General features: G+C 50.0%; 6 protein-coding genes across 6 annotated transcripts; 4 read left to right on the top strand and 2 right to left on the bottom strand.

Annotated features, from left to right (window-relative positions):
• Window positions 1–929: 929 nt before the first annotated feature.
• J7337_001160 (uncharacterized protein) lies at window positions 930–1796 on the top strand (the record flags this gene model as incomplete). The annotated part of the gene is made up of 1 exon (XM_044818904.1): window positions 930–1796. The coding sequence occupies one exon, from the start codon at window positions 930–932 to the stop codon at window positions 1794–1796; it is 867 nt and encodes a 288-aa protein (XP_044686606.1).
• A 1500-nt stretch (window positions 1797–3296) lies between these two features.
• On the top strand, window positions 3297–3926 carry J7337_001161 (uncharacterized protein; the record flags this gene model as incomplete). Its single annotated transcript, XM_044818905.1, has 1 exon — window positions 3297–3926. One exon carries the CDS (start codon window positions 3297–3299, stop codon window positions 3924–3926), a length of 630 nt encoding a protein of 209 aa, XP_044686607.1.
• An 800-nt stretch (window positions 3927–4726) lies between these two features.
• Window positions 4727–6234, top strand: NUO49 (NADH:ubiquinone oxidoreductase 49kD subunit; the record flags this gene model as incomplete). The annotated part of the gene is made up of 3 exons (XM_044818906.1): window positions 4727–5374; window positions 5425–6166; window positions 6218–6234. The coding sequence occupies 3 exons, from the start codon at window positions 4727–4729 to the stop codon at window positions 6232–6234; spliced, it is 1407 nt and encodes a 468-aa protein (XP_044686608.1).
• A 258-nt stretch (window positions 6235–6492) lies between these two features.
• On the bottom strand, window positions 6493–8004 carry J7337_001163 (uncharacterized protein; the record flags this gene model as incomplete). Its single annotated transcript, XM_044818907.1, has 2 exons — window positions 6493–7787; window positions 7836–8004. The coding sequence occupies 2 exons, from the start codon at window positions 8002–8004 to the stop codon at window positions 6493–6495; spliced, it is 1464 nt and encodes a 487-aa protein (XP_044686609.1).
• Window positions 8005–8678: 674 nt separating this feature from the next.
• Window positions 8679–10810, top strand: J7337_001164 (uncharacterized protein; the record flags this gene model as incomplete). The annotated part of the gene is made up of 2 exons (XM_044818908.1): window positions 8679–10105; window positions 10390–10810. The coding sequence occupies 2 exons, from the start codon at window positions 8679–8681 to the stop codon at window positions 10808–10810; spliced, it is 1848 nt and encodes a 615-aa protein (XP_044686610.1).
• A 628-nt stretch (window positions 10811–11438) lies between these two features.
• On the bottom strand, window positions 11439–12368 carry ATP3 (atp3 gamma subunit of the F1 sector of mitochondrial F1F0 ATP synthase; the record flags this gene model as incomplete). Its single annotated transcript, XM_044818909.1, has 4 exons — window positions 11439–11464; window positions 11518–11740; window positions 11804–12252; window positions 12338–12368. The coding sequence occupies 4 exons, from the start codon at window positions 12366–12368 to the stop codon at window positions 11439–11441; spliced, it is 729 nt and encodes a 242-aa protein (XP_044686611.1).
• Window positions 12369–12714: the final 346 nt, after the last annotated feature.

The following is a 12714-nucleotide window of genomic DNA, read 5'->3' on the forward strand; positions in this document are numbered from 1 at the left end:
GGTGAGCTTATAGCAGGTTATCCAAAACCCTGTGCTGCATCAAGCTTGCAGCTTCTTGCACACCTGCTCGTTTGCCAGGAGGTCACAGAAACAAGCAGGACTCACGTTCACGTAGCACTCAGCACCCCAGATTTCCCCAAGTAATGCTTGTATCGCAATCGCCCAATTCCGACCTCAGAGCGCTCCAGTAAATGGATTGCTTTAGAGTCTAAGCTCCTCGAGGTTTTGGGAGCGCGGCTTAGCTTGCCATTGGTCACAGCTACCGTGCATCTCCTAGGCAGCTGCACAAACCCCCTCTCTACTTTTTGGTGGAGATAACACCCCGCCCAACACAGCTCTAACATCTCCCAGTGCGACGAAACACACCCGACTTGCAACAACTGTAAAAAGTCGAAGCGCGAGTGTCTCGGTTACGACCCCATTTTCAGACAACAAGCGGGTGGACAATCATCTTCCAATATCCAGCCTGCGCCCAGCCAAAGGACTCCTCCCACAGTTCCAAGCTCTGTGCCTTCAACTGTCCCTTCGTCGATAGCACCCAACACTGCCCTTACTGCTCGACCAACCAACTCATACGGCAGCCAGCCATCTATGCTCCCAAGCTCGTATGCAACAGCTCACGCGACAACAGCAAGCCCTAACCCGTCTATCACCTCGCTTAGCTACGACTCGAGTTTTTCCAACGTTGCATCTCCTCCTGTCAAATCCGAGTCGACATACGAGTATCCGCCCGCAATCGACCCAGCCCTTCAAGGATTCTCATCATCCTCAAACGCAGAAAGCTCTAGAGCGATTGAACAAAGGCCTCTTGCTGACAACAACCAACATCTTAGAGGTGGCGCCCCCTACTATTGATTTCACCCTTGTTCGTCGTTTGCTGCGCTGCTGTTGAGAACATCTGCTTACGCGCGTTTCTGACAGCCAACAAAATGAAGATTGATGAAATTATCGATCTCCTGGGCACAGTTCCTCCGTCCCAGAATGTTGCCCACACTGAGGGGACTCGCAATGAAATCACCAAGGTGTATCATGAGATGTACGCACCTGGGCTTGCCTCTTTCTTCGAATCCGGGTGGTACCACTTTACAGAAAATGGATCACCTTCGTTTCCTCAAAACCAGCGCCTCGTCGAATTGATGGCATCTTTTCTCAAGGCGCTGGAGGCTGTCAAGGTCAACGATCAAACCCAGATGGCCTACTCTGGTATTCTTGAGACGCGCCTTGTGTGGGAGCTTGCGCGAGCAGCATACGATCCTCCCACTACAGCTTCTGCTATCAGTACCACAACGCTGCCGCACGATGGTGATGCGAAGGAGACCCAAAACCGTGTCCGAGTTGTTGAGGCACTTTTGTGCGGAGACTATCTATCAGTCAACCCACTCTGCCCACCAATGCAAGACCCTGACAATTACCGAAGCCGACAATTTGATTTCTGGTATAGCCTGGCCGAGTTCGTGCGTACGCGGGAGGATCCCACTGGTCCAGCTGCCGCCAAGTCTAGGGAGGAAATGCTTTCGAGAATGCGCTATCTACTTGATGGTCGTGAGAACCGCGATGTTCTCTACTCGATTGCAGTTGTTCGAGAACTTGCTCCACATTTCGATTCTCCTTACGGCAATGCTGCTCCTCAACATGCCGACGAGAGTGACCCTAAGAACAGACTCTCAGTTGCATCCAAGTTCATTTACGATGAGTCTCAGGTCACAGGTGGAACAACCAACGTCGTGCGACGTCTTTGCGACATTGCATACAGAGCCTTCGTCAATCCAGGTGTTAATATTGCTCGGAAATTTTGATATGATCTTGTTAGTGTTTCCGGGGTTGGTTCCAAATTCCATCATTTACAATTTGGCCATGGCCATAATTTCCTTTGTCAGTCACACAACATGACCTTTAGGTCATCCTTCACATTTCCTAACAAAAGCACTGTTCATCACTACAAAGCGGGATGTCGTTCGTTGCATCGTCTGGGGCATGGCGAGGGGTTCATTAAAAGTTTATTATTGTTCGTTTTGGTCTGTTTGCGGCGTTTTCTCCCCCACGGGGATAGTGAGGCATTGTCTTTTTTCTTCATTCCCCCTTTGTTCATAACGGCCTACATCATTCGATCTTGGTCGCGGCGTTTGCAGAAACAATGACCCTATGGTCTAAATGTATACCTTAATGCTCCTGCGGCTCGGCAGTGAGGGAGAAGAAGAGATAGATTTCGGCATCAAGGGAACGGTAGAGACCTGACATGGAGTGGATCATATGGGAAACAAAGGTTACCAAAACGCTAGCGTGTATCTTCCATAGTGGCATGCTCTGTTTTGCCCAGGTTGACATTCGATACAAGGCATTTACTGGCATCTCGTCAAAACGGGCTATGGTCTTGTTCGTCTAGGAGAAGGTATGGCGCTTAGCCTATAATAATGGGTACAATAATAAAATATTACTTGTTATATCAACCAGCAGGTGCTGATAATACTAGGTAATTGATATGTAGTTGTCATTAGGAAACACGAAGGAGCCTTGAGATGATCCTCTTCCATTCCACTTCCTTATTCATAACTCACTACCGGGTTGCTTCGCACAGCTGGCCGCATCATAGAACAAGCTGCGGTAGCCATAGATACAATTCACTATAGTCGTTACGCATAAAAAATGGTTAATGCCTTGTCGACTTTGTGCAAGAATTACGAACCAGTAGTGTCTTTCACCCAGTATTAATGAGTACTTACATACCTAGGTAAGCCTCAGGGAGCAAGAACACATCAGACCTTTGAATATAAGGTGTTAAAATAAGCTTAGCAAAAGCTATCCTAAACTTTGCCTAAACTTATACTAAGTTACTTGAATTGTTTTTTATTCATTTAGGACCAAAGTTCTGAGTTTTCTTTCGTCCCCTAGGTACGAAATCCGGGTGTCTTGCTACGTACCTTGTGGTTCGATTATAGGTACTTATATTTGTGGACTTGTCGTAACCTCCCTCGGCATATAATGCAACTGCCTGTACGGAGTACGGATAAGACACTAGCTGCGTGTAGGGACTTTTGTATATCGGCGAGCACGGCAACGATAGCCCCTTTTGAGGCATCGCTGTCGTGAGTCACTGAAGTGCTCATATCGGCAGATACACATTTGCTTTAAATACCAACTCATAAGCTGGAGACATCTCATTTTCTGGACTGTCGAAGTAAGCCCGAGTTACACTACTTCTAGTTTGCTGTTCTTGTTTGAAACATCACAAACACTTGCGCCTTGGAGAACACCACTTGATTCGACGAACTTGCTATCTACTTCAAGGAGCACCCACCATGGCCAACACAAGAAAGTTAACAGCAACTTCGCCAACATGCGAGGAGCCGGGAGCAAGAATACTCGAGACACAAAGACTCATCCTCCGTCGATTCTATCCGTCCGATGCAGAAGTCATGTCCCAAGCAGCTGACAACAAGTCCATCTCCAAAAACCTGCGCGATGGTTTCCCATCCCCTTACACACTGGCCGATGCGTTGTATTTTATCAACAACGTAGCCAACAAATTTGATGGTGCTGGTCAACACTGTGGCATCTTTGTCAAGGCCAACACAACAGAGAACCCTTCGTCGGAACCGATCTTTATAGGCACTATAGGCATGATGGCCAAGAACGACGTCTATTTCCGCACGTGGGAGATGGGCTACTGGTTGGCTGAGACAGCCTGGGGAAAAGGCTATGCAACTGAAGCTGCCAAGGCGCTCATACGATGGTGCTTCGAAACATGGCCCGAGTTAAACAGGATCGAGGCGTGTGCCTATGGGGGCAATAAAGCAAGCCAGAATGTACTGAGGAAGTCTGGACTCTTCGAAGAAGGCACCAGGAGAGGTGCTGTTTGCAAGAATGGGGAACTGGTAGACGAGGTTCTGTTTGGTCTGTTGAGGAGCGAACTACATATAGCTGAATAGGAGTAAAGGAAGATACAGACCTGACACTGAAAAGATAACACTTACAATACAGATTCGTTTATCATATCAATCAGAACGCTAGTTCAACTTGACATTAGGCATGTGAATTTTCATCTCGGAGATATAAAGAAAATGCAGAGGAGCAAGATCAACTCCATTTAGAGCTCCAAGATTGTGCGATGAAATGTATCGCCAAAGTTTACCCAGTCTTTGCCTTGCAGTCAAGATTAATTCATAGATCGAAAGTGCCTTGTATGAGTCACTATTCTCACTTATGCAGAGATTGTTAGCTAGGGGGAATCAAGAATTCCTCGTCTTGGGCCTAGAGAATAGATGACGGCTTGAATTCTTAGCGGCAAGTTGCAGCGATGAGCTCAGGTTATTCAAAACGTGAAGGTTGTTCATCATAAGAAGAATACAAATCTCAATCAATACATGGTTTTCGAAACGCCTTGAACCATACAAGTTTGTAGAACGACTCTTCTCAATTACAGTATACTACTCGGCCGAGTGATGCGATGCAATTGGTGACAGATGTTGGTCGCGGAGCAGAAAAATCAACGAGTAATAGTTGAATTCTGATTGGTCAGCCTTCCGCAAGAATAATAGTCCGGCCCACCACCAAGAGCAAAGCTCCCAGGTTTCGACACAGATCCCCGGACCGCGGGAGATGACGGCCACTATCACGAAGGCGAATTCCCCCTCCATCAACCTGCCATTGACCTCGAGCCAGAGGCCCTCTCGGGAGACTCTACACATCTCGTCTCACTAACGGCCGTCCCCTCTCTGCTCTTTACACAATGGCTTCCCTCCGATTCGCCAGCCGAGGCGCCAAGAGCCTGTGCATGCGGCCAGCAACATTCGCTGCCCGCCCTTTCTCGACGACCTGCCTGCGAAAGTATGCCGCCGCTGTCGAGCCCGTCGGCACCAGACTCATCCCCGTTGACGAGGACTTCTCATCCGCCCAAGATGTCTACGGCCTCTCCAAGCCCCGAAAAGCCGGTACCCGAAAGTCGCGCGAGAACTCCGTCCAGGACCGAAAGGTTCGACACTATACCGTCAACTTTGGTCCTCAGCATCCCGCTGCCCACGGCGTGTTGCGTTTGATTCTCGAGCTCAATGGTGAAGAGATTGTCCGAGCGGACCCCCACGTCGGTCTGCTGCACCGAGGTACTGAGAAATTGATCGAGTACAAAACTTATCTCCAAGCTCTGCCTTACTTTGATCGACTTGATTACGTCTCTATGATGACCAACGAGCAATGTTTTTCCCTTGCTGTTGAGAAGCTTCTCAACGTCGAAATCCCTGAGCGAGCCAAGTTTATCCGAACTCTGTTTGGCGAGATCACTCGTATTCTTAACCATTTGATGTCTGTTCTATCACACGCTATGGATGTTGGTGCTTTGACACCTTTCCTGTGGGGTTTCGAAGAGCGTGAGAAGCTCATGGTAGGTGTATCATGCATGGTTGACGAAAATCAGCAATTGACATGTTCCAGGAATTCTACGAGCGTGTTTCCGGCGCCCGTCTCCACGCTGCCTACGTTCGACCCGGTGGTGTTCATCAGGACATCCCCGTTGGCCTTCTCGACGATATTTACCAGTGGGCTACCCAATTCGGCGACCGAATCGACGAGACCGAGGAGATGTTGACTGATAACCGTATCTGGATTGAGCGATTGAGGGGTGTTGGTGTTGTTCCCGCCACTGAGGCCCTGAACCTATCCTTCACTGGTGTGATGCTTCGAGGTTCTGGTGTTCCTTTCGATGTCCGAAAGAATCAGCCATATGATGCCTACGACCAGGTTGAGTTCGACGTTCCCGTTGGAACCAATGGTGACTGCTACGATCGATACCTCTGCCGAATGGAGGAGTTCCGACAGTCTCTCCGCATTATTCACCAGTGCCTCAACAAGATGCCCGCAGGTCCCGTCCGTGTTGAGGATTACAAGGTCTCTCCTCCTCCTCGATCCGCCATGAAGGAGAACATGGAGGCACTTATCCACCACTTCTTGCTTTACACTAAAGGCTACGCTGTTCCTCCTGGTGAGACCTACTCTGCCATCGAGGCCCCTAAGGGTGAGATGGGTGTGTACGTCGTTTCTGATGGTAGCGAGCGACCATACCGATGCCACATTCGCGCTCCTGGTTTTGCCCACTTGGGTGGCTTCGATCACGTCTCCAAGGGTCACTTGCTGGCTGATGCTGTCGCGGTCATTGGTACTATGGATCTGGTGTTCGGTAAGTTTGCTTCCTTTCTTTTACTGGGAAGTCATGCTAATCCAATCGTAGGTGAGGTCGATAGGTGAAGCATTTTCGAAAAGAAAGAAGGTTAGAATGGGTTTCTTTTGTTTGTAATCATAGCTGATAGGGAGACCACGGTAAATACTCCCACAAACGTCGTGTGCTCGAGCGAGAAGCTATGTAGAGGTGATGCGTGTTCTGAAATAGCAATGAATCATCTTATTTCCATTATTCTTGGGTGTGATAGGTACAGTTCTAGTGTTACAGACAAAAGCAAATGCTTTGAGGGCTGGAGGGTTTATCTGGCCTGTCTGGCCAGAAGTCTACAAAAGCTTAGTACCAGTCCCAGAAGCCTGCTCCATAAAGAAATTCTTCAGGGGGCCGAGAGCATTGACAGCCCGAAGACCAACTGAACGAAGCGGCACAAGAGGACCACTCTCAGCAGAGTAGAGTTTATGAAGCTTATCACAAACGTTAAGAATGACATGGTTGGCGGCATAGCGCTCGTTGTTGTATGGCTCGAGAGACAGCTGAGTGCCAAGGTCCTGACCATGGGAGACAGCATACTCAATCGTTTTGGCTAGGCTCTGGACATCCGCCTGACCCTGGTTCAAGCCTTGACCAGCCAAGGGGTGAATAGTGTGCGCCGCATCGCCGACAAGTGCGACGCGTTCGCCAGTGTATGTGTCGGCATGACGCATCTTCAGAGGGAAAGAAGCGATGCTCCCCTCCTGAACTCCAACAACGGTCTGTGGAAGAGACTCCGCGTCAACATGAGTGTGCTGCAAGCGCCAAGATAGTTCCTCCACCTGGTTGTTCTCCTGTGTATGCATGAAACCAATGTCGACGGGACTCAAACGGAAGGCGGCGTTGACCATAGCGATAAAGTCTTTGAGGCTCAGACTCTTGAGCAAAGCCGCCTTCTCAGGTGCAGTAGACCAGACCAACGTAGCGTATTTTCCAGGCATAGGGAGCATTGCAACTGGGCCCGTAGGCAAGAATCGCTGGTACGCAATCTTGTTGAATTGGCCGCCCCAGCCCTCGCCTTCGAGCTCGAGGGTTGCCACAACGCCGTGTCTACCATAGTCCCATCCGCGGCTGTTGATACCGGCGAATGTGCGTACTGGACTGTTTGCCCCATCTGCGCCAACAAGAAGTCGTGCTGCTAATGACTGGCCACTTGAGAGCTGCACGACTGGCCAATCACTCAGATCCAAGTCTTCGGTCTCCTTGCCCAGATCAATACTCTCCACTTTCGTCTTGTCAAAGACGTCCACCCCGCCGAGTTCTTGCAATCTCTTGAGCAGGCCGGATGTCAAGTTCAGATTTTCAGCCATGTAGGCAATCGTCTTGTCCCCGGTCGTACTGGGTGGCCAGTCGAACTCTATACGGGCACCTGTCACTCCATCCCAAACCTGCATCTCCTGGTAGCCCTGCACACGTTCACGCTGTAAATGTCGCCATGCACCGATTTTGTCGAGATATTGAGCCGACGCAGGGGTAAGAGAACTACACCGGTTGGAGAACTGGGTCAAAGGGAGTGAGAACGACTTGGTTTTGGAAAGGTCCTGGGCTTCGATGAGGGCAACGCGGAGACCAGCCGTTAGAGGATTGGCCCCTACTGTTTGTTAGTTGTTTGCTGATTGAGCGGGCAAGAGAAACTCACGAAGAGCTGTCAGCAAGCTCAGACCTGCTGGCCCACCGCCAACACATACAACATCATAGATATTATCCTGTGTTGAAGTGGAAGCCCGGCGCAGCTGATACTGATATTGTCGTACACAGCTCCGACAGACGAAGCCGGGCTTCCCCAGCACAGATTTCCGATTCAGCATTGGTATCTGATATCAATTGATCCCCTAAGTTCGAAGAGCCAAGCAAAAACCCTTTTCCAAAGTATGATTTGGAGCTCCAACAAATCTTTAACAAGCCGTACCTCAATCGTTCGATACTACTGGGTAGTTGGCGGAACAAAGTGGCGCAGCATGTTGCTGACAATATGTGTGGCGGTGCTACACCAGGCACACCTACTTAGGTACAGTACATGGTAGCATGGCGCATGGGTGGAAGACCCAGCGGGTCAAGTGACAGGGGAGTGCCTCTGTACCACGAGCTTGATTTGAGTTGCCACAGACAACCGCGCTACTTAATTTATCATTGCGTCAAGGGTCTCACCCGTCATCAACAATTCGCCTGTCAACCTAGAGACATACACTTTTCACACGATCCATTCCCCCACTGCCACTAAAATTTGCTGCTTTTTTGCAGTCTGTTCGTTTGTGAAGACGAAACTTGATCAATCTTCTCCTGTCTTTGATTGTCACATAAAGTCCATTGTGGGAGATCAGGAGTGTTGCGTGGCCCTTCTTTGTTGTTCTCGTCCTGCCTACACGAAGAGGCATAGGCGGTCTCATTCCTGCGGCCTGAACACCATCCCGCATCGTCATCCTCGTTTATGCTCTAAAACTCTTTTCGCTTATCGTGCTCTTCCTTGGTCTCGACTACCGCCATGGCCGACATGGAGGACTACCTCGAGGAAGGGTTTGACCCACGTTCAGTCACTGTTCCGCGTTTGCGATCGATTCTTGTCACGCATAATGTTGAGTACCCTGCGACTGCAAAAAAGGCCCAGCTTGTTGAGCTGGTTGAAGATCATGTACTAGCGCAGGCCCCAAAGCTGCGGGCTCAGCGCGCCCGAGCCAAGAGATCGAGTATGGGAATCGTGAATGCTGGCAGTCCGGAAGATAACGGCACCTGGGATGACTACGAGCTCCCACCTCCGTCGACTACTAAGAGACGTTCGAAGTCTCCTCGAAAGTCGTCGGCGCGTTTTAAGGGTGAAGATAATGTCCTGACGACTCCTGTGCCCAGGAGTCCTACCAAGCGCAGTACACGGTCAGTAAGCCGTGCGCTCTCTCACGCTGACGACCACGACAACTACGACGCCCCTCGTTCCATTCGCCAACCGAGGAGAACAGTCACGCCACAGATCAAAGATGAACCACAAGAAGAAGAGACAATCCTCCCCGACCACGAAGAAAGCGTGTTCACTCACGACAACCCTTTTCAGAGTGGCAGTTCGCCTGCTCAACATAAAACACCCACCAATCGCCGCCGTACAATCGCCGACGACTCCATCAGAAGTGTTGTAAAGTCATCGTCCCGGCGCAGGACAGGTGGCTACAATGACGATTATGAAGATGATGTTGAACCTACTCCAAGATACCGCGAGCCGACTCCGGACTTACTGGAACCTGGCGAGGAGTTCACTCCGAACGAGCAATTGGAATTGGAACAAGCTGCAAGTCGGGGCGAAATGGAGATCGAGCCTCGCAAGCCTTCTCAACAGGTATCTCGAAGAGGTGGTTTTAAGGCACCTCTCTTTGTCCTCTTGATGTCTCTTTTTGGAGCCTACCTTGCGTGGTATCGTCAAGAGAAAATCGCGGTTGGCTATTGCGAAGTCGGCGGTCAAGCAAAACCACTCTTTTCGCATGACATTCCTGTACCCGACGCTCTTGTTCCTTTCGTTGAGCCTCAGTGCGAGTCTTGCCCTTCGCACGCGTACTGTTACCACGACTTTTCGGTTCGTTGCGAGAATGGATTTATCCTCAAGCCGCACCCATTGTCTCTCGGTGGGCTAGTGCCACTTCCCCCTAGTTGTGAGCCGGATGGCGAGAAAGCGCGCCGCGTTAAAGCTGTAGCTGATAGAGCTATTGAGGAACTCAGAGATCGCCGAGCTCAGTATGAGTGCGGAGAGCTTGTTGGTGAGGATGGCAAGAAAGAGGAATCTCCTGCGATGGCTGAACATGAGCTTAAGGCGACCGTGAGCCGCAAGAGGTCCAAGAGACTCAACGAGGACGAGTTTGATGAACTGTGGGCTGCCGCCATTGGCGAGGTCGCAGCTAGAGATGAGGTCGAGATCATTGAGACAGCACCGTAAGTTCTTCCTCTCTTCACAGCTCAGGGCTTTCACGACCTATCTGGCGACAATTTCATTGCTCTACATGTTTCTGACTATGGACTAACCAGATCCACCATTGACCCTACAGATCGTCCAATTCCTCCGATCTTTCAGACAGACGGCTATCGTCCTCGTCTCTCGCTCGCCTTCCGTACACCTGCGCGATCAAACGATCAATCCGACTCGGCCTGGCAAGATATAAATTCCCAGCTGGATTTTTGATCGCTGTAATTCTCGTTATTTTCTACTTGCGAGCCAGATATCGGAAGCACGTGGCTACATCTGCTCAAATTCCTGCTCTCGTCGACCTAGTGCTGGGTAGACTTGCCAATCAGAAGGAACTAGGTGAAGAAGGCATCGATGATCCTTGGTTGTTTTTACCGAACTTGAGAGATGACGTCCTCCGGGCTATTCACTCATTGTCTGAGCGAGAACGCATCTGGCAGCGGGTTCGAGCTGTTGTGGAACAAAACAGCAATGTTCGAACCAGTCAGCGCGAAGGAAGAAGCGGCGAGGTAGGTCGCGCTTGGGAGTGGATTGGCCCTGTTGCTGGTGACGGAGCAAGGAGGCGACGGAGCGGCCGGGTATCACTCGGTCCTAATTCTCAAGTAGAGTCGCCAGAGCCAACAAAGGCAAACCTCGATGTTAAAAAGTGGGAGGAATCAAGACCGATCTACTAATACTCACGTTCAATATTTTTCGCCAAGTTTCCAGCTTTACGCATTTCTTAATTACTATTTCCTCAATGTTTGACGAAAGGGGGTGGTTCTCTTGGACAAAGGTATCAAGCATAGAGCATCTATCTGCCTTTGGAATTGGAATTGGCGTTGGAGGCTGCTGGTCTTTTCCATGTATGATTAATCATGTGTAGATGCACGGTACTTTCAGGACAACCTATATTCATATTCATCAATGAACCTCGAGTAATGATGAAGTACTGTGGCCAAATGAGGCTGTTTGCGAAATACTCCAACAGTGTACGGCAGGCATTTGTCGAAATGATTCACCAGGAATGACGAAGTCGTTGTGCTGAAATGTTTTGTTTTGGACATTTGCTATACACCGAGAATAGGCGGTATCGGCGATTCCGACCTTTCCCGACGAGCAATTTACAAGCTCCGACAAACCCAATTGAGAACGATCGACCCAAAACTTCCCAAGATCTCACGGGTAACAGCTTTCCGACAGTGAAGTAACTAGGGTCTTGATTGATTCGGCTAATGCACAGGTGTTGTTATGACACAGAAGTGGTACAAAGAAAAACCGTGGAATCTAGGGACCGAGACTCTAGCGGCGGCGTGTAATTATCTATTGGGCCTTGGAGGCAACGATCTCTGGGGGGAAAGGTTAGCGATGCTATTGATTGGCAATAATCGGCTACACGTACTCTCAACATCAGCAACACTCTGCTGGAGGATCTGCTGAAGGACCTTGGGGTTCTCAAGCTCCTTCTGGACCTTTGCGATAACGGACTGAGCGAGCTCCTTCTGCTGTCGCTGCTTGACCTGGCCTTCGTATCGGACCCAGGAGTCAAGGACGGTCTTGGCCTCAGCAGCAAGAGCAGTCTTCTGCTCCAACTCGAAGGCCTCAGCTTCAAGCTTGGCGGTCTCCTACAAACACAAGCATAATCAGCCACATTTCTCGCTACCATCCAATGCACACCTCAGAATTACCTTGGAAACCTCGAAAAGGTTCTTGGTGATCTCAACGACGCTGCCCATCTGCTTGACGTCCTCGATGCGGCCCTTGACGGCCTCGGTGTGGTCGGCACGGGCGCTGTTGAGGATGTTCTTGATCTTGTTGTTCTGCGTCTCAGCCCACTCCCTGTAGGCAGGGCCACCGTACTTGATCAAGGCACCCCAGACTGAGAGAAGCGAGATGGCGATGATGGTCTCCTCGTTCATGACGTAGTACTCGCTGGAGATGGCGTAGATGGAAAGACCAGCGGCAGAGCTCAGGATGGCACTCTTGCTGAGCAGACTGTTACCGGGAAGAGCGTCAATGATGCTCTGAGCCTTCTTCTTGGGGTCCTCGGCGGGAACATTGCTGTTGTATCGCGCGGCGGCAACAGAGATGGTAGGGGCAGCTCGGCGGGCGAGGACGGGTCGAAGGAGGGGAGCGCCTACAGGGAGTCAGCATGAATCGGAGGTGCGCCAATTGGGTTCGAATTGGGTTCGGTTCGAGGGATTCGAGATTTCTTCACATACCGACGGCGCTTCGTGCCAAGCGTGACGCCATTGTGAGATGGTTCGTGATGGGGGTATCTGGGGCTTGTCGTTGATCGGAGAGCTGGATGTGAGGTTGAGGTTTTATCGCGCTAGTTCGGCAACAATCAAGAACACGTGACCTCAATACATCAGATTTAGATCTGGGGCCGGCATTTTACCGTTGGCTTATGGGTGGATATGATTGGCCAAATTTTCAATGATCAAAGAAAGATTTCGAGATTTTGCTTTCATGAACTTGAATGAAGTAAGTTTTTCTCAAAGTAATGACTTTCACTTTTTGAAAAAGTGAAAATTAGCAGTTCATTTTATTGCGCAAATCATATTAAACGGATTCATCATACCCCTCTAGCAAACAC

This window comes from Fusarium musae, chromosome 1 (genome assembly GCF_019915245.1).
Source record: "Fusarium musae strain F31 chromosome 1, whole genome shotgun sequence".
NCBI classification, from domain to species: domain Eukaryota; kingdom Fungi; phylum Ascomycota; class Sordariomycetes; order Hypocreales; family Nectriaceae; genus Fusarium; species Fusarium musae.